Source organism: Heteronotia binoei, chromosome 11, assembly GCF_032191835.1.
Source record: "Heteronotia binoei isolate CCM8104 ecotype False Entrance Well chromosome 11, APGP_CSIRO_Hbin_v1, whole genome shotgun sequence".
NCBI lineage: Eukaryota > Metazoa > Chordata > Lepidosauria > Squamata > Gekkonidae > Heteronotia > Heteronotia binoei.
The window spans coordinates 75,764,942-75,787,050 of NC_083233.1; the positions used below are offsets into that span (position 1 = coordinate 75,764,942).

The following is a 22,109-nucleotide window of genomic DNA, read 5'->3' on the forward strand; positions in this document are numbered from 1 at the left end:
TCTTCTTCTTCTTCTTCCAATATTATAAGGATTGTGTTGTACACAATCCTTATAATATATTTTTGCAAACTGAAAGACGGTGTATTGCTTGGTGGCTTTGATCAGTCTATTCCATAAGATGGGGGCTGCAGCAGAGAAGGCACGTCCTGTGCAGTGTTCCCTCTGAGCTGAGTTAGCGTGAGCTGGATCACAGATTTTTAGCCTCCAGCTCATGCATTTTTGTCTTAGCTCAGGAAGGATGACCCCGGAGCAAACTAATTGATGCAGCAGCTCACAACTTTCAGGCCAGAAGCTCACAAAGTAGAATTTTTGCTCACAAGACTCTGCAGCTTAGAGGGAACATTGGTAATCAAAGCAGTTGTTCTGTGGGCATCAGAAAAACAGGCTGCTTGTTGTTGACAGTCTAAATAACCTGGGGGAGGGGAGGGGAAGGGAAGCATGAAGGGCCAGATAAGTTTGCTGGAAAGCAGCTGAGCAGATCAGCAATGAAGCAGATGCAGGCAATCTGTGGTTAGTCACTACTTAAGAGGCGAGTGAGTATAAAACCAGGTGTCACGAGCTGGGGCCAGGCCAGGCGAAGTCCAGGGGCAGTCCAAGGTCTGTAACTGGTGAGCAAGAGTGTCCAAGGTGCCAAAGCCAAATCGTCGTCCAGGTGTCGTAGGTCAGAGGTTCAGAAGCCGTAGTCAGGGGGTCCAGAAGTCAAGCCAAGGTCAGGAGGTCCAAAGTCAAAAGCCGAAGTGGATGCTAGGACGTCAGGTAGATGACTAGTTGCTTCCACAAAGCCTTCTCTCAAAGCCCACAGCTATATAGCCCTCTGCTGTCTGTTGCCCATTTGGGCTAATTGCTGACTCAGAGGGCAGCCAGGATCCTGCTGGGACTCAAGCACCCTCACTCCTAGAAGGGCCAGAATCCTTTCTAAACTCAGGGCTCAGGGAGCGTCTTGCTCGTGAGCGTGCCGCCCTCCTCCGATCCCTGAGGTCCTGACGAAGGCGGTCACGCACACGAGCCACCCGAGAGGGCGAGGCAGGGGGGCTTGGATCTTCTCCAGCAGGAGGCAGGGGCACTGGTGCAGGTGGCAGGGGCACAGTTTCTTCTGCAGGCTCGGCTTCTTCTGCAGGGCCCCCAGCACCCATGACACCAGGGCAGAGGTGTTACAGGGCCTTCTGGAAGCCCCGCCAGGGCTCAGTGTCACCGAACCAACCTCTGAATTGATGAGCTGTGATACCGCATCGCCAATTTGACTGAATGCTGGCTTAAATCCACATATTGCATCATTAAAGTAAAAAGGTAGTCCCCTGTGCAAGCACCAGTCCTTTCCGACTCTGGGGTGACGTCGCTCTCACAACGTTTTCATGGCAGACTTTTTACGGGGTGGTTTGCCGTTGCGTTCCCCAGTCATCTGCACTTTCCCCCCAGCAAGCTGGGGACTTATTTTACCTCCCTTGGAAGGATGGAAGACTGAGTCAACCTGGAGCCAGCTACCTGAACCAGCTTCCACCGGGGATCGAACTCAGGTCGTGAGCAGAGGGCTCCGACTGCAGTACTGCAGCTTTACCACTCTGTGCCATGGGGCTCTTTATTTCATCATTGGACCATGGGTAAAAAGGAGGAGGAAAATCAGAATTATAGGAGAAATAATTTCCTGAGGGTAACTTGTGCTTGAGAAAAGAAAAAAAAGACTAATAATTTGTTTAGCGTCCAGAGAAATTGATTGAAGCCTGTATCAACGAAGAAAAGAAGAAGAAGATATTGGATTTATATCCCGCCTTCCACTCCGAAGAGTTTCAGAGCGGCTCACAATCTCCTTTACCTTCCTCCCCCACAACAGACACCCTGTGAGGTGGGTGGGGCTGGAGAGGGCTCTCACAGCAGCTGCCCTTTCAAGGACAACCTCTGCCAGAGCTCTGGCTGACCCAAGGCCACTCCAGCAGGTGCAAGTGGAGGAGTGGGGAATCAAACCCGGTTCTCCCAGATAAGAGAGCTCTGGCTGACCCAAGGCCATTCCAGCAGCTGCAAATGGAGGAGTGGGGAATCAAACCCGGTTCTCCCAGATAAGAGAGCTACGGCTGACCCAAGGCCACTCCAGCAGGTGCAAGTGGAGGAGTGGGGAATCAAACCCGGTTCTCCCAGAGAAGAGTCCGCGCACTTCACCAGTACACCAAACTGGCTCTCCAGAGTAATAAATACCCAGGGTCTCTGGCTGGAATCGCTTGGGCAGAATACATTGCAGCGTACGACTTATTAATTATTATATTGCCTGGTGTCGGGATTTTGCTAAATTGCCTGTTCATAACCACCTTGTGATTTGCAGAACAATTATCTGCAAAAGGTGCCTGTTCCTGCTTTGATTTTTAAAGTAAGAGGGAGGGAGGGAGAAGCCAGGGAAAAAAGGTACATATTAAGAAACTTTTAAAAGGATGACAGTGGGGGGGAAAGATAAAGAGTTTTCTGGCTTGGCACAGATGGGAAATGTTAGTGGGTTTAGGGAAAGCACAAAAGCTTTACTGAAGCATCTTCAGCACTGCAGATTTTCTTCCACTTCCCATCCCCGATGAGTCTCCAGGGCTTTACAGTTCAGCAGGAAAGCCAGACGAGTGCTCTCTTGCTTATCGAAGCTGAAGGGGTGTCCTCAGACATTGTTCCAGGCAGTGGCGGCCAAACTTTGGCTCGGGAGCCACATGTGGCTTTTTCACACATACTGTGCAGCTCTCGCAGCTCCCCACCCCATTGGCTGGTTTGAGAAGGCATTTGCCTCTTTAAATAATTTCGCCAAGCCAGCCAGCAGCTTGGAGAATGCATTTAAAGTTGCTTTCTCTTTGCCTTCCTTCCTTCCTTCCTTCCTTCCTTCCTTCCTTCCTTCCTTCCTTCCTTCCTTCCTTCCTTCCTTCCTTCCTTCCTTCCTTCCTGTTTGATGTAGTGGTTAAGTGTGCGGACTGTTATCTGGGAGAACCGGGTTTTGATTCCCCGCTCCTCCACTTGCACCTGCTGGAATGGCCTTGGGTTAGCCAGAGCTATCGCAGGAGTTGTCCTTGAAAGGGCAGCTGCTGTGAGAATCCTCTCAGCCCCACCCACCTCACAGGGTGTCTGTTGTTGGGGGAGAAGATAGAGGAGATTGTAAGAGAGAACGGCAGGGTATAAATCTGCAGTCTTCTTCCTTCCTTCCTTGTGGCTCTCAAACATCTGACGTTCATGTATTGCGGCTTTCAAACATCTGATGTTTGTTCTATGCGGCTCTTCAGTTAAGCAAGCTTGGCCATCCGTGTTCCAGGCCATGCATTTGACTGGTGTGAGGGTGGGGAATAGCCCTTTAAACCGGGAAAGTCAAACTAGCTGCTCCCTGAACCTGTTCCGACTGCACGTTTTAAGCTCTCGTATGAAAGTAGCCCATTTGTTCCCAGGAGGCCCCACCCACTTGACCAAACAGACAGGACCTTCGGTCTCCGAACGGGAGCAAGAGCGAGATCGCGAACGGGAGCGTGAAAAGGAGCGCAAGAAGTCAGTCTTGCAAGCCACCACGAGCACCGTGGAGCACGCCCCCATCTGGAGACCAGGTCAGCTGAGAGGGCTTCGAACGCCCTCGCAAGGGAGGGGCAAGAGGGGTCGGGTGGGAAAAGCTCCGCCGGGTCCTTTTGTCCCTTTGCTGTCGCTCTCCCGTCCGAAACGTCATCACGTTGTCTCCTCGTGTTTTGTGGCAGGTACAGACCAGAGCAGCGGCCGTTCGTCAACGCACTCTCACAACCACAAGCACTCCCCCGTCTCGCCCCGCACCCAGGAGAACGTCCAGCAGCGGCCCAGCGTGCTGCACAACACAAACATGAAGATCATGTCTTCAGAAAGCCTTACCCCCTCGGTTCTGCGGTAGGTCGTAAGGTCTGACGCGAGGGCCAAGGTGGCGCGTAGTGACTTAGAGTGCCGGGATTAGGATGGGGGAGGCCCAGCTTCAGATCTCCACCTAAACTACTTCACAGAGTTGTTGTGAGGATAAAATGGAGAAAGGGAGCTACAGGCCTCCACTGGGGTAGAAGACACAGAGTATAAGTGAAGTAAGAACGTAAGAGAAGCCATGTTGGATCAGGCCAATGCCCCATCCAGTCCAACACTCTGTGTCACACAGTGGCTAAAAAACCCCAAATGCCATCAGGAGGTCCACCAGTGGGGCCAGGACACTAGAAGCCCTCCCACTGTTGCCCCCACCCCACCAAGCACCAAGAATCCAGAGCACCACTGCCCCAGACAGAGAGTTCCAACAATACCCTGTGGCTAACAGCCACTGATGGACTTCTGCTCCATATGCTTATCCAAATAAAATAAAATAAAATAAATTGAGAGGCCAAGGAGCGGGGAGCTTTTGTCCAAGGTCAAGCAATCCCAAATCTTAAGAAAGTCTTTCTTTTAATTGGAGTTATTTTTACTTTATTTATTTACTTACCTGCATTATTTACAGTCCACCTTTCTCACTTGGGCTCAAGGCGGGTTACACAAGAGTGAGTCAAGATGACCGACAGGAGGGGACATTCAGCGAACAGTTCAATAGGATTCGATGTGCAGTTGTCATTGCTGTTGTTCATGAAGACTGACGATTGCTTATCAATGTTCCCTCTAAGCTGCAGAGTCTTGTGAGCAAAAATTCCACTTTGTGAGCTACTGGCTTTAAAGCTGTGAGCTGCAGCATAAATTAGTGTGCTCTGGGGCCATCCTTCCTGAGCTAAGACAAAAATGTGTGAGCCGGAGGCTAAAAATCTGTGAGCTAGCTCACACAAAATCAGTTTGGAGGGAACACTGCTGGTAATATGTTACACCCTGTGTAACCTGCCTCCAGTCCAAGTGAGAAAGGTGGACTATAAATAACGCAAGAAAATCAATAAATAAAATTAAAACAACTTCAGTTTTTTAAAAAAAGCAGTTTCTTAAGATTAGGGATTTCTTGATCTTTGAAGAAGAAGAGATTGGATTTATACCCCACCCATCGTTACCCAAAGGAGTCTCAGAGCGGCTTACAAATCTCCTTTCCCTTCCACTCCCCACAGCAGACACCCTGTGAGGTAGGTGGGGCTGAGAGAGCTCTGACAGAAACTGCTCTTGAGCAGAACAGCTCTGTGAGAACTTGTGGCTGACCCAAGCTCACATCAGCAGCTGCAAGCGGAGGAGTGGGGAATCAGATCCAGTTCCCCTAGATAAGAGTTCACGCACTTAACCACTATACCAAACTGGCTCTCTGGACAAAAGAGCCCACTTGGGAAGGGCAGAATAAAAATCCAGGAAATAAATAGTTGAAGTTGAAACTGTGGTATAACAATGATATTTAAAAAAAAAGAAAAATCAACCCCCAGCGATCTCTTTCCCAGCCCACCTCTGACGTCTCCTTTTTCTCCTCTGCTCTAAAGATCCTCTTCTGCCTCCACTACATCACCGGTCCGCTCCTCAGGCTTCTCCGCGGCGTCCACGTTGCGCGGCCCCGCAAGCGGCATGGACAGCTATGCGCCCCTGATGGACTCCGCCCACGCCCAGAAGGAGGCCTCCCGGCCCCAAGACGCCAAAACGGAACGGCCCCCGGCCGACAATGCCGCATTCGCCTCCAAGCTGTCTGCCGGGACGGGCCTGGAGCAGTCTCCCTCGCCCCTCAAAGCCACGGAGCCCAGGCCAGTCCCCTCCTCCGGGCCGGGGCCCCGCCCACCCGTATAGCAGAGGACAGGGGAAAAACCTGCCGCACCTCCACTCCCCCCTGGAGCAGTCGCTGCACGCGGGGCCGGCCAGTGAGCAGCCCGGTAGAGAAAAGAGTCTGAGTAAAAGCTTTTCAGTGCAGGAACAGGAGCTCCGAGCACTCGGTAAGACCACCATGACAGCGGCCAACTTCATAGATGTGATTATCATGCGTCAAATTTCTTGCGATAAGGGGAAGCGAGAAAGAAGCTCGCTAAATAACGACGCCAATAGCGATGGTAAGAAATTGGGGGGGGGGGAGCTGGGCGGTACTCCAAGTTGTGGCCTTTTTAAAAAAAAATGCACATAAATGCATTACAAAAAAGACCCCTCCCCCCCCACCCTACTCGACCCCATCGTTTTGTTTTCATTTGATTTTTCACATTTACGGAGACGACCCATTTTGTATCATGCGCATCCGTTCCTAAGTTATCGTTTTGTGGGAAAGCTCTGTTAACATTTTTCCCTCCTTCCCTTGTTTTTATTTCCTTTTTGCCAGTTCTTGGTTTTGTGCATATCGCTCCGTTCCTGATATGTTGTTGTAATTGCCATTTTGGGGGGGGGGGGGGAGCGCTAAAATGATTTGGAATAGACGGATGTGAAACATAAGGCGGTCGAGGGTGTGCGCAAAAGGAAACTGCTGGGTAGATAAAACCCATATAATGCTTTTTGGATTGAATTGCTCTCAGGCTGCTTTTGCAAATTGATGTTCCTGGGTTCTTGATATGAGACAGTCTCCTGGGGTTTGAATACAATTTGAGGTGGAGGGGAGGGGGGAACCAGCACTTATAAATTATAGCTTCAAAGAGTTGGTGTAACGCAGGGGTGGGGAACCTTTTTTCTGCCAAGGGCCATATGGATATTTATAACATCATTCGCGGGCCATACAAAATTGTCAACTTAAAAAACAGTGCTCCACTGAGGGAGAACGATTCAGGCCAGTCAGCAAAATTAATGTAAATAATTGTTTTTCTATTTGAAGTCATGTGGGGAGAGCCTAATCTGGCACACACACACACACACACACATATCCAGCCTGCCGCCCTAGGCAAATGCATAGGTCCAGAGCTTTTTTGTAGAAAAAGCCCAGCAGGAACTCAGTAGCATATTAGACCACATCCCCTAATATTAGCATATTAGGTCACACACTCATTAGCATATTAGGCCACATCATCTGGGATAATCAAGCGCAAACTGAACTGTGACAGTAATCTTTCCAGGCCTGCAGCAATTCTGGCCGGCCAGCCAGGCCCCAGGGAGGCTGCCGCACAGTACGTCTGGGCCCTGTGATCCCTGCCTGGCCTGGGGAAGGCTGCAGCACAGCACAACTGGGCCCCATGATCCTTGCTGGCCAGCCGGGCCCGAGAGGCTGCCACATGGCTCAGTTCGGCCCAGCAATCCCCGAGGGCCGTACCAAGTGATCTCAAAGGCCGTATACGTCCCTCGGGACGGGTGTAATGGAAAGAGCAGGAGATGGTGTTGGAAGAAGTGGTCTGAAGCCACCTTAGTTGCTTTTTGGAAAAGCATCCCTGGAAAACAAACTTTCCTTTGGGCCCAGGGGTGGGGTTTCAGCTAGTACATTTTTCTTTTTGCTTGGTGCAGCAGAATAGAGATTGTGGAGCTGGAAAGCCATCTGTTTCAAGCTTTCACTGAAGGGCAGGGCCTGCTGATCTCCGTGCAACCCCACACGCACACACGCGCACACTCAAGTCCCCTTGATGCACAGGCCAGGATGCAGGCAGAGGGAGGACAGCTCCAGTGCAACAACTTTAGCAAGGTGGCTAAATCAACTCGGTTAGGAGATCTGTAAGCAATCTGAAAAGAACGTAAGAGAAGCCATGTTGGATCAGTCCAATGGCCTATCCAGTGACACAGCGGCCAAAGCCCAGTTGCCATCAGGAGGTCCGCCAGCTGGGCCAGAACTCCAGAAGCTCTCCCCTGTTGCCCTCCAAACACCAAGAATATAGAGCATACTGCCCCAGACATAAGAACATAAGAGAAGCCATGCTGAATTAGGCCAATGGCCCACCCAGTCCAACACTGTGTGTCACACAGTGGCCAAAAAAACCAGGTGCCATCAGGAGGTCCATCAGTGGGTCCAGGACACTAGAAAACCTCCCACTATGCCCCCCCAAGCACCAAGAATACAGAGCATCACTACTCCAGACATAAGAACATAAGAGAAGCCATGTTGGATCAGGCCAATGGCCCCTCCAGTCCAACACTCTGTGTCACATAAGAACATAAGAGAAGCCATGTTGGATCAGGCCAATGGCCCATCCAGTCCAACATTCAGTGTCACACAGTGGCCAAAACCCAGGTGCTATCGAGAGGTGCATCAGTGGGGCCAGGACCCCCAAAGCTGTCCCACTCTTGCCCCCCAAGCACCAAGAATAGAGCAGCGTGTTCCATCTATATCTTGTGGCTAAAGGCTACTGATGGACCTTATAAGAGGGAACACAGTTACTTCCTGAACGTGGGAAGGCAGTTCACTGCATCTTGCAGCTTCTCTTGAATTTTGACAGCCTTAAGGGTCTCCAAAGAAGGGAGTGGAAACTATTACGATCCCTGAAGGACCTCTGCCCTTTTGACCTGAAAATCCCCATTTCGATTTTGCTTCTTAAGTTTCTGCTGCGACAGAAGGAGGGGGGAGGAGGAGGTTGGATTTATAACCCCGCCCTTCACTGGAGCTTCAGAGCAGCTTACAATCTCTTTTCCCTCCCTCCCTCTCGACACAACAGACACTCAGTGGGGCCGAGAGAGCTCTGAGAGAACTGTGACTGACCCAAGGCCATTCCAGCAGCTGCAAGTGGAGGAGTGGGGAATCAAACCCGGCTCTCCCAGATAAGAGTCCTCGTGCTTAACCCCTACAGTGATCTGGCTCTCTTTTCTAGACTGCCGAGAGCAGTCACTTTTTACCTTGCTCTCCTAGTGTGGTTCTTGGTTTTTTCCAGTACACTGAGGGGTTTAGGGGGGAGCTAGCCTGCATTTTTAAAAATTCCTGTTGAGAAGGTCGCCGCACCTCAAAAAGGATATTATAGCATTGGAGAAAGTCCAGAAAAGGGCAACTAGAATGATTAAAGGGCTGGAACACTTTCCCTATGAAGAAAGGTTGAAATGCTTGGGGCTCTTTAGCTTGGAGAAACGTCAACTGCGGGGTGACAGGATAAGGTTTACAAGATAATGCATGGGATGGAGAAAGTAGAGAAAGAAGTACTTTTCTCCCTTTCTCACAATGCGAGAACTCGTGGGTATTCGATGAAATTGCTGAGCAGACAGGTTAAAACGGATAGAAGGAAGTCCTTCTTCACCCAAAGGGTGATTAACATGTGGAATTCACTGCCACTGGAGGTGGTGGCGGCCACAAGCATAGCCGCCTTCAAGAGGGGTTTAGATAAAAATATGGGTCCATCAGTGGCTATTAGCCACAGTGTGTGTGTGTATATAAAATTTTTTGCCACTGTGTGACACAGAGTGTTGGACTGGATGGGCCATTAGCCTGATCTAACATGGCTTCTCTTATGTTCTTATGTTCTTAGAAGTAGATGCATTTGGCCGTACGCCTCTTTGATTTAATTTAATATTTAGATTTATATTCCGCCTTTTCCAGCAAGCGGGCTCAGGGCGGCTTACCACAGAAATTTAACCCGCCTACAGATTAAAATATAAAAGCATCACAAAAGCATACAGTATAAAAGCCTGAGGGCAATACGACCTATCAACAAGCAGGCGTATTTAGACGTGGCCACGCAGTAACGTATGGGCCAGTATTGGGCAGCATAGCACAATCGCAGTGATGGTAAAGAATATATATATATCGGGGAGACCATCTGGTAACGAGAGGATGCCCACAGGATCAATTAAAGGCCTGCTGGAAGAGCTCCGTCTTGCAGGCCCTGCGAAAACTTCGATAAGTCCCGCAGGGCTTTCCTTTTCCATTGGTAAGTGCCACCATGTATTCACAGAAATTGGGATTTAAGCCGCAATATAACAAGAGGGAGAGGGGCTTTCAAAAAAAGAAAAAGAGGATGTATTGTAGAGTTGGAAGGGACCTCCAGAGTCACATCCTTGAAAGGTCTTCAAGAAGGCTTCGTAGCAGTACTTGGTTGGAATGAAGGGGTGTTGTCACGATCTAAGATTCCAGCGTTTTTTTAATGCCCTGCAGGTTTCCATGGGAGTTACAGCCCCGATGGCATCGAAGCAATAAGCCCCGTGAGCTCACCCAGTATGCCGCACGAGAAAGGGACAAAGTTGCCCCCAGATACGGAGAGGGGGCGCGGAGAACACGACCTCCGGACAAAGCAGTCAGGTGAGGGGGCTGCTTTTTTGTTTGCTCCCGTAAGCCTCTTTTAGTTTCTTCCATGGAAGCTTCCGCTGCGCAGGTTTCCCTCCCCCTCCCCCCCCCCCCCGGCAACAAGGCTGTTCCATCACTTTTTTTGCCCTGACCAGTCCCAGGGCTCTTTTTGTAGCAGGAGCTCTTTTGCATATTAGGCCACACACCCCTGATGTAGCCAGTCCTCCTGGAGCTGACAGTAGGCCCTGTACAAAGAGCCCTGTAATATTGGAAATAGTACATCCCCATGAGGATGGAACCAGGGGAGCTAGTTGCAGTCAGAGAGGATGTATCCGTCACAGGTAGGCCTCATTTTGGCCAGGAGCTCACAGGAGCGGAGCTCTGGAACCTCTAAATTTTATTGTCCTCTTTCTTTCTTACAACCCCCCCAAATACTTGCTTCTGGACTCCATGTGAGAATTTTGCCGAATTAGAAACTTTCTAATGTGTTTCCCCACAAAAAGGGGGGGGTGGGGGAGAACCAAAACAGATAAAGCAGACGGATGGAAATCTTCATCCTGCCACTGTGGCCACATAGGAGTAAGTAATTTAAAAAGTATGATGGGAGTAAGGTTGTATTATGACAATTGTAATTCAAGAAGCATTTTAAGGTTAGATGCTGAGCTCATATAATTTAGTCCACCTTCCGGTGATATCAGGGGTGTGTGTGGCATATGCAGTTACGTAAATGAGTTGTGCTAATGAACCTCCAGCACCTCTTTTTTCTACAAAACGACCCCTGTGATTGCTGGTCATCTCTCCGCCCAAGGACACCCAGGAAAATATGGATATATGAAGCTGCCTTTTACTGAATCAGACCCCCCTCAGTCCATCAAAGTCAGTATTGCCTACTCAGATTGACAGCGGCTCTCCAGGGTCTCGAGCTGAGCTTTTTCACACCTACTTGCCTGGATCCTTTTTAAGTGGAGATGCCAGGGATTGAACCTGGGACCTTCTGCTTACCCAGCAGATGCTCTAATACTGAGCCACCGTCCCTCCCCACAATGTCCAGCGTTACATTTCCTCTCCTCTCTGGTCCTCAAACGGAGAGCATCCTCCGTTGTCATCTTAACACTGACAGATTATAGATAATTTTTGGAAGACAAAGGAAAACACTCCCCTGAGCGATGGGTTCCCAAGGTCTTGACTCCTCCTGAACTGTTTGTGCCCGGTTTCCTTTTCCCCGCAGGTCCCCTGAAGCCTTCTCCCACCGAATTCTCTCACCTGCAGCAGCTCCACCCGCTTCCCGACGGCCGGCAGTCACCAGGCCAGGCATTCCCAGGATCGCAGAATGCCAAAGGCCACCAGCGGGTCGTCACCTTGGCTCAGCATATCAGCGTAAGTAGCATTGGTGTAGAATGTAGATTCAGATTTGCACTAGAACATGCACAGAGTGCCAGATAGATTTGCACTAATCCTGATCGTAGAATGTATTTGCACTAAACCTGTCTTGTGTTTTAACAATTTATTAATAACATACGGTTACAATGTTTAGTTATATCTTTTCTATCCCTAAACCATATGATATTTTCAATCCCCCCTCCCTCCGTTATTAGACTTACCCCGAAGTTATATATTTAAATCCAAATATAAAGGTAACCCTGACCCATCAAAATACAATGTCTTTTTCTTCTCATTCATATTAAAAAATTGTCCAATGTCTTTTTTATTTTATTTTATTTTTTATTTATTTGGGATTTGTATCCCGCCCTTCCCACAAGTGGCTCAGGGCGGCTTCCAACAACCAATCAACATAAATTTAACAATTTTAAATATAAAACAATTAAATAATTAACATTTAACATTACGTCTTTTTACGTTCCACTCTAACTCTATATATTTCCTAAATTTCTTCCACTGCTTTTTAAACACTTCCAGATCATAGTCTCTCAAAGTTCTTGTTAATTTATCCATCTCGCTCCACGATAAGACTTTCACAATCCAATCCCATTTCTCTGGTATTTTTTCTTGTTTCCACAGCTGCGCATACAATGTCCTAGCAGCTGAGAGCAAATACCAAATTAAAGTCCTATCTTCTTTTGGAAATTTTTCTATTTGTAATCCTAGCAGAAAAGTCTCTGCAACTCTCTTGAAGTCATAACCCAAAATTTTAGACATTTCTTGCTGTATCATCCCCCAAAAGTTTTTTGCTTTTTCACAAGTCCACCACATATGAAAAAAAGAACCCTCATGATGCTTACATTTCCAACATCTGTCTGACATCTTTTTACTCATCTTTGCCAGTTTCTTCGGAGTCATATACCACCTATACATCATTTTAAAACAGTTCTCCTTGATATTCTGACATGTTGATATCTTCATCGAGTTCTTCCAAAGGTACTCCCAGGTGTCCATTTGAATTTCTCTGTTTATATTGATTGCCCATTTAACCATTTGAGATTTTACTACTTCCTCTTCTGTAGACCATTTCAATAATAATTTATATACTTTTGATATTAATTTTTCATTGTCTCCAAGCAGAACCTTTTCCAATTCTGTTTGCTCACGTCTAATTCCATCAGATTTCATATCATTCTCCATCAGACTTTTTATTTGTTGCATTTGAAACCAGTCATATTTATTATTTAGCTCTTCTGCAGACTTTAATTCAACTTTCCCACCTTGAATCTTTAACAATTGATTGTATGACATCGCTCTTTCTTCCTCAGATTCAGCTGTTATTTTTATTACTTCTGCTGGCACTATCCAAAGCGGTTTCCTCTCATCACCATATTTCTTAAATTTTATCCAAGTATTTAACAAAGTGTTTCTGATATAGTGATGAGAAAAAAAACCATCCATCTTGTGTTTCCCATAATACAAATACGCGTGCCAGCCGAATTTATTCCCATGAGCTTCCAACCTTAAAGGTTTTTTATCCAACAGCATTATCCAATCCTTAATCCATGTCAAGCAAACGGCATCATGATACAGTCTTAAGTCCGGGAGCTGAAAGCCTCCTCTCTTTTGTGCACTAAACCTGTCTTAACGTACGTGATGCAGGCCCATAGTGGTCTTTGAGAGCGAAAGAAAGAAAGTGCATTGCATATCACAAAGCCCTTTTTCTCAGTTTTCAAAAGTTTTATTGGTTTCAGAAAGAGGGAGGGTAGGGAATAGGGGGAGTAGAAAGCACAATACATTTTGACCTTGTTCTGCATAAAAATACTTACAAAAAGTACAAGCTTAGTTCTACAATACTTTCTTTACATAAATTGTCCCATATTATTATGTCTGAACTAAACATCATCCACATTTTAAAATTTGATAGCATAAATCTTTTGTTGAAGTTATCTATTAGTTTTGACAATTCCAGTAAAGGCAATTTTATAATATAAAATACAGCAGGGGGCAGGGGGTGGAAGGAGAAATAAGTTCACACCAGAGAATCTTAAGAGTGAAGCCCTTTTTCTCTAGCAAGAACACACTAGCAGCTTCCTCTGAGAAAAAAGTAAGCATCCTTAGGTAAGGAAAGCTTTTCTCCCTACCTCAGGAAAGGCCCTCCAGCATGAAGGAGCCATCGCGCCACCACGGTAAAGATTTTACTTACTGACACGCTTTTTGGAACCAAGCCAAAAATCTAAAACAAAGAACCTGCGCAACATCCCTTGGCCAGCTGCATATTCTTAGAGGAACACCTAACCACAGAGGTCCATCAGACAAACAGAGGGAGTTTTTGCACTCACCTTCAGCCGGCGCGACCCCCCTCTTCACCGCGCAGGATCTGCGTGGATTTCGCACTAAATGCCGCGGAGCAGCCGGAAGAGCCGGAAACTCCCGTCGCAAAAGCCGCGCAAACGGAAACTGCTTTTTGGTGGTTTACGTTTGAGCGGCTTTTGCGCCGGGAGCTTCTGGCTCTTCCGGCTGCTCCGCGGCATTTAGTGCGAAATCCGCGCAGATCCTGCGCGGTGAAGAGGGGGGTCGGGCCGGCTGAAGGTGAGTGCGAAAACACCCAGAGTGTTAGATGCCAGAAAGACAGGAATTGGGAGTACAGATCAAAAGAATGATCTCATCCTGAGTAATCTCCTCTCTCCCGGAATAGAGACGGGTTTCTTTGAGCCAATGGAAAAGAAAGGTCCCCTGTGCAAGCACCAGTCGTTTCCGACTCGAGGGCGATTGCTTTCACAACGTTTTCACGGCAGACTTTTTACAGGGTGGTTTGCCATTGCCTTCCCCAGTCATCTACGCTTTCCCCCCAGCAAGCTGGGTCCTCATTTTACCGACCTCAGAAGGATGGAAGGCTGAGTCAACCTCAAGCCGGCTACCTGAAAACCCAGCTTCCGCCGGGGATCGAACTCAGGTCGTGAGCAGAGCTTGGGCTGCAGTACCACAGCTTTAACACTCTGCGCCACGGGGCTATTGAGCCAATAGGGGAAGGCTAAAAACCTAGAAATGAGAACTTTGTAACCAATCCTCAGGCCGGTCTTTGTTATCAAAATTGTATAAACGTTATGGCTTTGTAAAGACGGCTTTGAGGGGAAACGGAGGATGTTGGTACAGAGAGAGAACTGCTTTTCCTCCTGTCATCGATGGCAATAAAGCAGGGGTGGCCAATGGTAGCTCTCCAGATGTTTTTTTTGCCTACAACTCCCATCAGCCCCAGCCAGCATGGCCGATGGCTGGGGCTGATGGGAGTTGTAGGCAAAAAACATCTGGAGAGCTACCGTTGGCTACCCCTCCAATTAAGGAATCTCTGGATCGACTCACTTGGACCTCTGGCTGGTTGAGTCTCTTAAATTGGGCGGGCGGGCTCAAATTTTGGCACTGATGGTGCGAGCAACACTCATCACTTCTCTTCCAGCCGCAGACTGCATGGGGGCGATGCTTTTGCAGGGGGTGCATTGAGCACAGAAGGGCCGGCTGCAACACAAAAGCCTCGCGCCTGCAAGCCAGATGCGGCGATTGGCTCCGCCCAACCTGGCTGCCAAAGATGTTTTTTTTCCATTGAAAGGAATTACCTGTGCCTCCCGCTGAAAGACTCAGCACACAAATGGATCTGTTTCCATGCTTAAGAGAATTGCCTTTGAATGAAGCAGCGGGGCTAATCTGTGCGGAGAAACCTTTTTCTCACATGGGTGCATCCTTCAGAATCCTTCCGTAGCCATCCCCGCAGATGCGGAATGCACAGACTGCTGCAGCTGGAACAGCTGTTTCAAAGGCATGCGCCTCAAGCAAATAGCCATAAAATCCAAATCCGCTGTTCAGACGCAAGCGTGGTTTTTCTCCCTCCCCCCACCCCCTGTTGCAAGTCGGCAGCATAAACCTAGCAGTGCTGTTGCCTCCCAAGTTAATATTTGGGCCTGGGAATGGTCAGATTTTCTCCCCAGGACTTAAGGAATCCTGCTGCCAATATAACTGGGTCTCCCCTAGCTCAGTGCTCTTTGTGCTGCGTTCTGGGGAACTGGAGTGCCTTGGAAGCGCTGTTTGAGAGGTTCCTCAGCTAGGAGGCCAGTAATAACAGGCAGACATCTGTGGAAGACACCTTGCGTGCTGAGATGCTCCCCTCCCCCCAGGGCTTTTTTTGTAGCAGGAGGTCCTTTTCATATTGGGCCACACACCCCGATGCAGCCAATCCTCCCAAGAGCTCACAAAAAAAGAGCCTTGTGAGCTCTTGGGAGGATTGGATACATCAGGGGTTGTGTGGCCCAATATGCAAAGGAGCTCCTGCTAGAATTCCTTGTGAGCTCTTGGAGGATTGGCTACATCAGGGGTGTGTGGCCCAATATGCAAAGGAGCTCCTGCTACAAAAAAGGCCCTGCCATCCCCCTTAATAACACAGCTGCAAAAGGGTGTTCAGTGTTTTCCCTCAGGCCTAACAGATCTGACCCTTGACCTTGTGTGTGCTTTTGAGCAGGCCCCAGAATTCTGCATAGTGTGCGCATGACCTGCACGGAAAACATGCAAGAAACGATTCCTCTGCAATGAAGTTCGAGAGGGAGGTGTTCTCTGACAGTACACAGTTGGTTAAACCAGGGGTGTCAAACTCGTTTTGTTAGGAGGACCCAATTGGACATAAATGAGACCTTGTCATGCCAGGCCATGTGGAGGTCGGGCCGTGTGTGTCCCTATTTAAGATCAGGTAGCAGAGGTATAAACTTTATAAAGGATACAGACAAACACAATTTTTTTTAAAAAAAAACCTAAAAACATGCTTAAAACATTAGCACTCGTTGGTCTTAAAGGTGCTTTCTTTGTATCTCTCCCGTGCAATCCAGGGAACTGGGCAAAGGAAGCTCTGGCTCTTTCCTTCCTTCCCCAAGGGACCAGGAGGGAGAGGAGCCCCAGCCAATAGAAGGAAGAGAGGCTTGGCTCAGTAGCTCTGCTGTGAGATTGAGAGAACCTGGCAAAGCAAGGTCTCCTTCCCTCCCCTTCTTTCCCAAGGGAAGAGCCCCTCAGCCGATGGAGAAAATAGAGGCTTAGCTCTGTAGCTCCTGTGTGATTGAGCAAGCCTGGCAAAGCAAGCTGTGATGAAGGACAAGAAAAAGGGAGAAGGAAGCAGATGACAGCCAGTTGCTAAGGGGGCCTGATAGGAGCCCTCCAGGGGCCTGATTCGGTCCCCAGGCTGCATGTTTGACCCCCCTGGGTTAAACCATTGTGATAGGGAACTCCATCTCCCCCCTCCCACCATTTGTGATAACAGGTTTAACTTGAGTGTGGGTGGAGCAGGTGTCATAACACAGATCATCCTGGCTTCACGAGTTGTCTGTTTTTGCTCCGGCACCTCCTCTCTCAGTTCTTGCTTGTGGAAAAGGGGTGGGGGGGGGGGGAACATCATGAGGAAAGTGCCCAAACTCCCTTGGGGCAGCCGCATGGAAGGACTCCATCCCATGGACCACATGAGCAATGCTCATGCGAGGCCTTACGGTGGTGGCACCTCCCACTCTTGCATCTCCCTGCAAGACCCTCCAAGCCGCTTGTGTGTGTCGTACGAGGAAAGAACCCCAAATCCAACTGAACCGTCCCCCGCTTCCTTGCAGGAGGTGATCACACAAGATTACACACGCCACCATCCTCAGCAGCTCAACTCCCACCTCCAGTCCCCCGTCTATTCCTTCCCGGGAGCTCCATGTCCTGTGCTGGACCTCCGACGAACCCCCAGCGACGCTTACGCCCAGCAGCAGCAGCTGGAGCACCTCCCGGCCTCACGGATCTCTCCGGAGAGCGACGGATGCAAGAGGTGAGGCTGCTTTGTCATTCCGGTCTGCTTTCCCTTCTCTGATTCCCTGTGTTTTGGATTTTCCTATCTTGATCTGTCAGGTGAGTTAGAGAGCAGAAGAGGCACAGTCCAACCAAATACTTGTGCAGTTTTATCAGCTTTGTTGATGGTCACCGACTTCAAGTACCATCTTCAAGTCACCGTCATATACAGGATGGTGCGGAATTGTTTTCTGTGGCCCCAGAAGGTCAGATCAGAACCAGCGGGTTGAAATTGACTCAGAAGAGTTTCCGGCTCAACATTAGGAAGAACTTCCTGACCGTTAGAGCGGTTCCTCAGTGGAACAGGCTTCCTCGGGAGGTGGTGGGCGCTCTTTCCTTGGAGTTTTTTAAACAGATGCTAGAGGGCCATCTGACAGCAATGAGGATCCTGTGAATTTAGGGGGAGGTATTTGTGAATTTCCTGCATTATACACGGGGTTGGACTAGTTGACCCTGGAGATCCCTTCCAACTCTGATGCTATGATTCTTGCAAAAACAGAAGGGGTCTAGACTATGCAGATTAGACATCCACCCAAGTATCAAAATTCATTCAAACATAAAACACATTCCTTCCAAATTCTCCTGATTTCTACGGTGTATAACAATACTTAATATCAAAATTCAAAAATATATATAAATTATATAAATATATAAAATTCAAAAATATATATAGAACTCATTAACAATGTACATCAAAATTGTAGCAGCGTTCCCAGTTGTACAAGTATTTAATTGCATCACATCTCCATTGTCCCCCCCCCCCCCCCAAGTAACTTTCATTCACGATGCAAGATTGCTTTCCATCTCAAAAGCCATGAACTCCGTGTCTGTGTAGGAAGAAACTGAAATCGGGTTCAGCTTAACAGCCTGAAAACTGAGGAAGATGTAATCGAAATGTCTTGGAATATCTGGAGCGGGCATCTCAAAGGCTGAATGAACTTTTTTGTCTTTGACCCTTTATTGGAAATTTGTGGACTTTATAACAATCTTGTATCATGAATGAAAGTTATCGGGGAGGACAACGGAGATATGATGTAATGAAGTATTTGTGCAACTGGGAACACTGCTGCAATTTTGATGTACCGTATTTTTTGCACCATAAGACTCACTTTTCCCCCCCAAAAAAGTGGAGGGAAAAGTGTGTGTGTCTTAAGGAGCGAATACTGCAAAAAATTCACACAAATGCCTCTAAATTCACACAAACAGCTCTAAAAACTAGGTGCGTCATGCTCAGGTGCGTCTTATGGAGCGAAAAATGGTATATTGTCAATGAGTTCTATATATGTATATATATATATATATATATATATTTAATTTTTGATATTGAATATCACTATGTACAGCAGAAATCAAGAGAATTTGGAAGTTTTATTTGTATTACGTTTGAATAAACATTGATACTTAGCAGGTGTCTAATTTGCGTTGTTGATTTCTTAGGCACAGAGGTAGACATGTTTAACTTTTCTGTGGTGGTAAGTGGGGTTTGAAGTTTTTAATTTTATATCGTTTACTTCATTTGCACCCTGACTTTCTCTCCAATGGGGACTCAAAGCAGTTTATGTCGTTCTCCTCTCTTCCATTTTATCCTCACAACGACCCTGTAAGGTAGGTTAGTCTGAGCATGTGAGTCTAGCCAAGTCTCCCAGCAGACAGAGGGGATTCAAGCTCTCCGTAATCCTAGTCTGTCTAACCACTATATACCATGTTGGCATACAAATGCAAACCTAAAGCAAAAGGAACACAGCCTTATAGTCACTGAGAGAGCAGTTGTGAGGCCGCATTCATGGGGTTCCTGATGCCTGAGTCATTTGCCCAGCTGTTCTCCCACCCCCTTCCCAAAGAAACCGGATTGCGCACAGGAAGCTGCCTTCCACCGAGTTAGACCATTCGTCTACCAAGGGTACTTGGTAGGTTCTCCTCAGGTGCTCTGCAGAGTCTGTAGGAGGAGTTCTTCATATTACCTGCAAACTGGTCCTTTTACCTGCAACCTGGTCCTGAGAGCCAGTTTGGTGTAGTGGTTAAGTGTGCGGACTCTTATCTGGGAGAACCGGGTTTGATTCCCCACTCCTCCACTTGCACCAGCTGGAATGGCCTTGGGTCAGCCATAGCTCTCACAGGAGTTGTCCTTGAAACGGCAGCTTCTGGGAGAGCTCTCTCAGCCCCACCCACCTCACAGGGTGTCTGTGCTGGGGAAGGAAGGTAGAGGAGATTGTAAACTGCTCTGAGACTCTGAGATTCAGGGTATAGGGCAGGGTATACATCCAATATCATCATCATCTTCTTCCACCAAGTCAGACCATCCGTCTACCCAAGGTTACTCTTATTGGCAGGCGTTCCTCAGAGTCCACAGCAGGAGTTCTTCAGATCACCTGCAAAACCTGGTCCTTTTAGGTGGAGATGACAGGGATCAAACCTGGGGCCTTCTGTATGCAGAACAGAGGCTGTGCTGCAGCCCAGCCCCACGTAGTTCCCAACTGCTAGATTTCAGGTCCACAAATCATGATCCATCAAGGGGCTGTTGTCTTGCCTGCTGCTGGTATGTTTACAGTGTACAGACTTCACAAGCCCTTCTTTTACTGGCCTTCCTCGTTTCACCCCCCCCCCCCCGCCACTAGTCTTCAGAAGAGCCCTGCTGGATCAGACCATTGAAGGTCCACCTTGTCCAGCCTCCTGTCTCACACAGTGGCCAACCAGTTCTCCTGGAGGGCCAACATCAGGGCATGGATGCTGAGGCCTTCCCCTGAGAAGAACATCAGAAGAGCCCTGCTGGATCATACCAGTGAGGGACCATCTAGTCTAGCATTCCATCTCACACAGTGGCAAACCAGTTCCTCTGGACGGCCAACCACAGGGCACAGAGGCTGAGGCCTTCATCAAAACATCAGAAGAGCCCTGCTGGATGAGACCAGTGGTCCATCCATTTCAGCATCCTGTCTCACACAGAGGCCAACCAGTTCCTCTGGACGGCCAACCACAGGGCACAGAGGCTGAGGCCTTCATCAAAACATCAGAAGAGCCCTGCTGGATGAGACCAGTGGTCCATCCATTTCAGCATCCTGTCTCAGACAGAGGCCAACCAGTTCCTCTGGACGGCCAACCACAGGGCACAGAGGCTGAAGCCTTCATCAAAACATCAGAAGAGCCCTGCTGGATGAGACCAGTGGTCCATCCATTTCAGCATCCTGTCTCACACAGAGGCCAACCAGTTCCTCTGGACGGCCAACCACAGGGCACAGAGGCTGAGGCCTTCATCAAAACATCAGAAGAGCCCTGCTGGATGAGACCAGTGGTCCATCCATTTCAGCATCCTGTCTCAGACAGAGGCCAACCAGTTCCTCTGGACAGCCAACCACAGGGCACAGAGGCTGAGGCCTTCATCAAAACATCAGAAGAGCCCTGCTGGATGAGACCAGTGGTCCATCCATTTCAGCATCCTGTCTCACACAGAGGCCAACCAGTTCCTCTGGACGGCCAACCACAGGGCACAGAGGCTGAGGCCTTCCCTTGATGTTGCCTCCTGGCTCTGGGACTCCAGCTATTGAGTGCCTCTGAATGTGGAGGTTCTCTTCCATAGCCATGGCTAGCAGCCATTGTTAGACTTGTCCTCCATGAATCTACCAAATCCTCTTTTAAAGCTGTTTATTCCTGTAAGAACATACGAAGAACGTAAGTCTTCAGCGCTTTGTGTCTTCCAATCCATGTCGGCCACTATTGCAAAGAGATTTTTACTACGGTGAGGCTCTGCTGCCTCAGCCAGAAAAGAAACAGTCCGGCTCACACAGTTCTCCCCATCGTCTCCTCAGGTCTCCAGAGCCTGTGAAAGCACCTGCCCCTGAGAACTGCATCGAGCCCGTCTCCCCGCCAGAGGGAATGGGGGAGCCCGATCCATTGCGGAATGCCACGTATCCCATCCTGTATCGAGAAGGGGAACAGCTGGAGCAGAGGTAAGCGGGAAAGAGGCAAGACAGCGCAGCACAGGGAAGGAGGAGTTGAGAACTTTGTTTTTGTGGACTCTCCTCACCACCACCACCCCTTTCATAGCCCAGCAAATAGATCAAGATAAGAACATAAGAGAAGCCATGTCGGATCAGGCCAATGGTCCATCCAGTCCAACACTCTGTGTCACATAAGAACAGAAGAGAAGCCATGTTGGATCAGGCCAGTGGCCCATCCAGTCCAACACTCTGTGTCACATAAGAACAGAAAAGAAGCCATGTTGGATCAGGCCAACGGCCCATCCAGTCCAACACTCTGTGTCACATAAGAACATAAGAGAATCCATGTTGGATCAGGCCAATGGGCCATCCAGTCCAACACTCTGTGACACATAAGAACAGAAAAGAAGCCATGTTGGATCAGGCCAGTGGCCCCTCCAGTCCTACACTCTGTGTCACACAGTGGCCAAAAAACCCAGATGCCATCAGGAGGTCCACCAGTGAGACCAGGACACTAGAAGCCCTCCCACTGACCCTCCTCCTCGCCAAGCACCAAGAATACAGGTCATCACTGCCCCAAACAGAGTTCCGACGATAAGCTATGGCTAATAGCCACTGATGAACCTCTGCTCCATATACTTATCCAATCCCCTCTTGAAGCTGGCTATGCTTGTAGCCACTCCCACTTCCTGTGGCAGTGAATTCCGTGTGTTAATCACCCTTTGGTTGAAGAGGTACTTCCTTTTATCAGTTCTAACCCGACTCCTCAGCAATTTCATGGAGTGTGCACGAGTTCTTGTATTGTGAGAAAGGGAGAAAAGTCAGAGCATAAATAAGTAAATGGGGATAGCAGTGTGTGCTTGTGACAAGAGAGGGTGTTTTTGATCCAGGGCTTTTTTTGTAGCAGGAGCTCCTTTGCATCTTAGGCCACACACTCCCTGATGTAG

The 22,109-nt window shown here is 48.5% G+C and overlaps 1 protein-coding gene across 1 annotated transcript in view; it reads left to right on the forward strand.

Moving 5' to 3' along the window:
• The window catches only part of NCOR2 (nuclear receptor corepressor 2), a 480,522-nt gene that overhangs the window by 443,298 nt on the left and 15,115 nt on the right, over positions 1–22,109 (forward strand). Inside the window, 8 exon segments of the mRNA XM_060250121.1 lie at positions 3,399–3,551; positions 3,696–3,858; positions 5,385–5,655; positions 5,657–5,939; positions 9,866–10,009; positions 11,223–11,371; positions 17,008–17,207; positions 21,031–21,171. Coding sequence (XP_060106104.1) covers positions 3,399–3,551; positions 3,696–3,858; positions 5,385–5,655; positions 5,657–5,939; positions 9,866–10,009; positions 11,223–11,371; positions 17,008–17,207; positions 21,031–21,171 — 1,504 coding nt within the window.